The 698-nt window shown below is 50.7% G+C and overlaps 1 protein-coding gene across 1 annotated transcript; it reads left to right on the top strand.

Moving 5' to 3' along the window:
- Positions 1-32: 32 nt before the first annotated feature.
- On the top strand, positions 33-682 carry LOC112486671 (SCO-spondin-like; the record flags this gene model as incomplete). Its single annotated transcript, XM_025054004.1, has 2 exons — positions 33-385; positions 469-682. Coding segments are annotated over exons 1-2 (368 nt in total), but the record flags the coding sequence as incomplete, so codon positions are not given.
- Positions 683-698: the final 16 nt, after the last annotated feature.

Genomic DNA, 698 nt, shown 5'->3' on the forward strand with positions numbered 1-698 from the left:
CTGATATTGGTCAAAATTTCAGGATCAGGCATCCTGAAAAAAACAAACAACGATAGCCAGTCTGATCTATTACCTTAGCCCAAATGCTTAGCTTAGTGTGATGTGACTCTCATCAACGGCAGCTGGAGGAGAAAAGAAGGTTCCGGATTGATATACTGTAGTTAATGTCAGATACTCCAAGTTGTATGTTTTTTTTTATGCCCATGTGTTTCCTCCTTAGTGGACTGCATCATGTCTCCGTGGACAGCCTGGAGTACATGCAGTGTGTCCTGTGGTCTGGGCTCCGTGTTTCGCCAGAGAGACATACTAAGGGAGGCGCTGCCCGGAGGAGCGTGCGGTGGAGCACAGTTTGACAGTCGATCCTGCTTCGCTCAAGCATGTCAAGGTTTGTCCCAAGGTTTGGCATCTTTCGGGCCTTTCCTCACGTCTCATTTTCCATTCACGTTACTCTCCTGCCACGTCTCGTAGTCGACGGTCAGTGGTCGAAGTGGTCAGAGTGGTCAGACTGCGATGTGAAGTGCGGAGGTGGAGTCAGGCACAGGAACCGAACCTGCTCCGCGCCCCCTCCCAAGAACGGTGGGCGAGACTGTGAGGGCATGATACGCCAGACTCAGACTTGCAACAGCCAGTCGTGCACCACAGATGTTGCCACTCAGACAGGTGATGTTAGACACATCCAAGTGTTGCATTCCTTATTA

The sequence above is a fragment of the Cynoglossus semilaevis genome, unplaced genomic scaffold (genome assembly GCF_000523025.1).
Source record: "Cynoglossus semilaevis isolate Cse_v1.0 unplaced genomic scaffold, Cse_v1.0 C18983744, whole genome shotgun sequence".
Taxonomy (NCBI): domain Eukaryota; kingdom Metazoa; phylum Chordata; class Actinopteri; order Pleuronectiformes; family Cynoglossidae; genus Cynoglossus; species Cynoglossus semilaevis.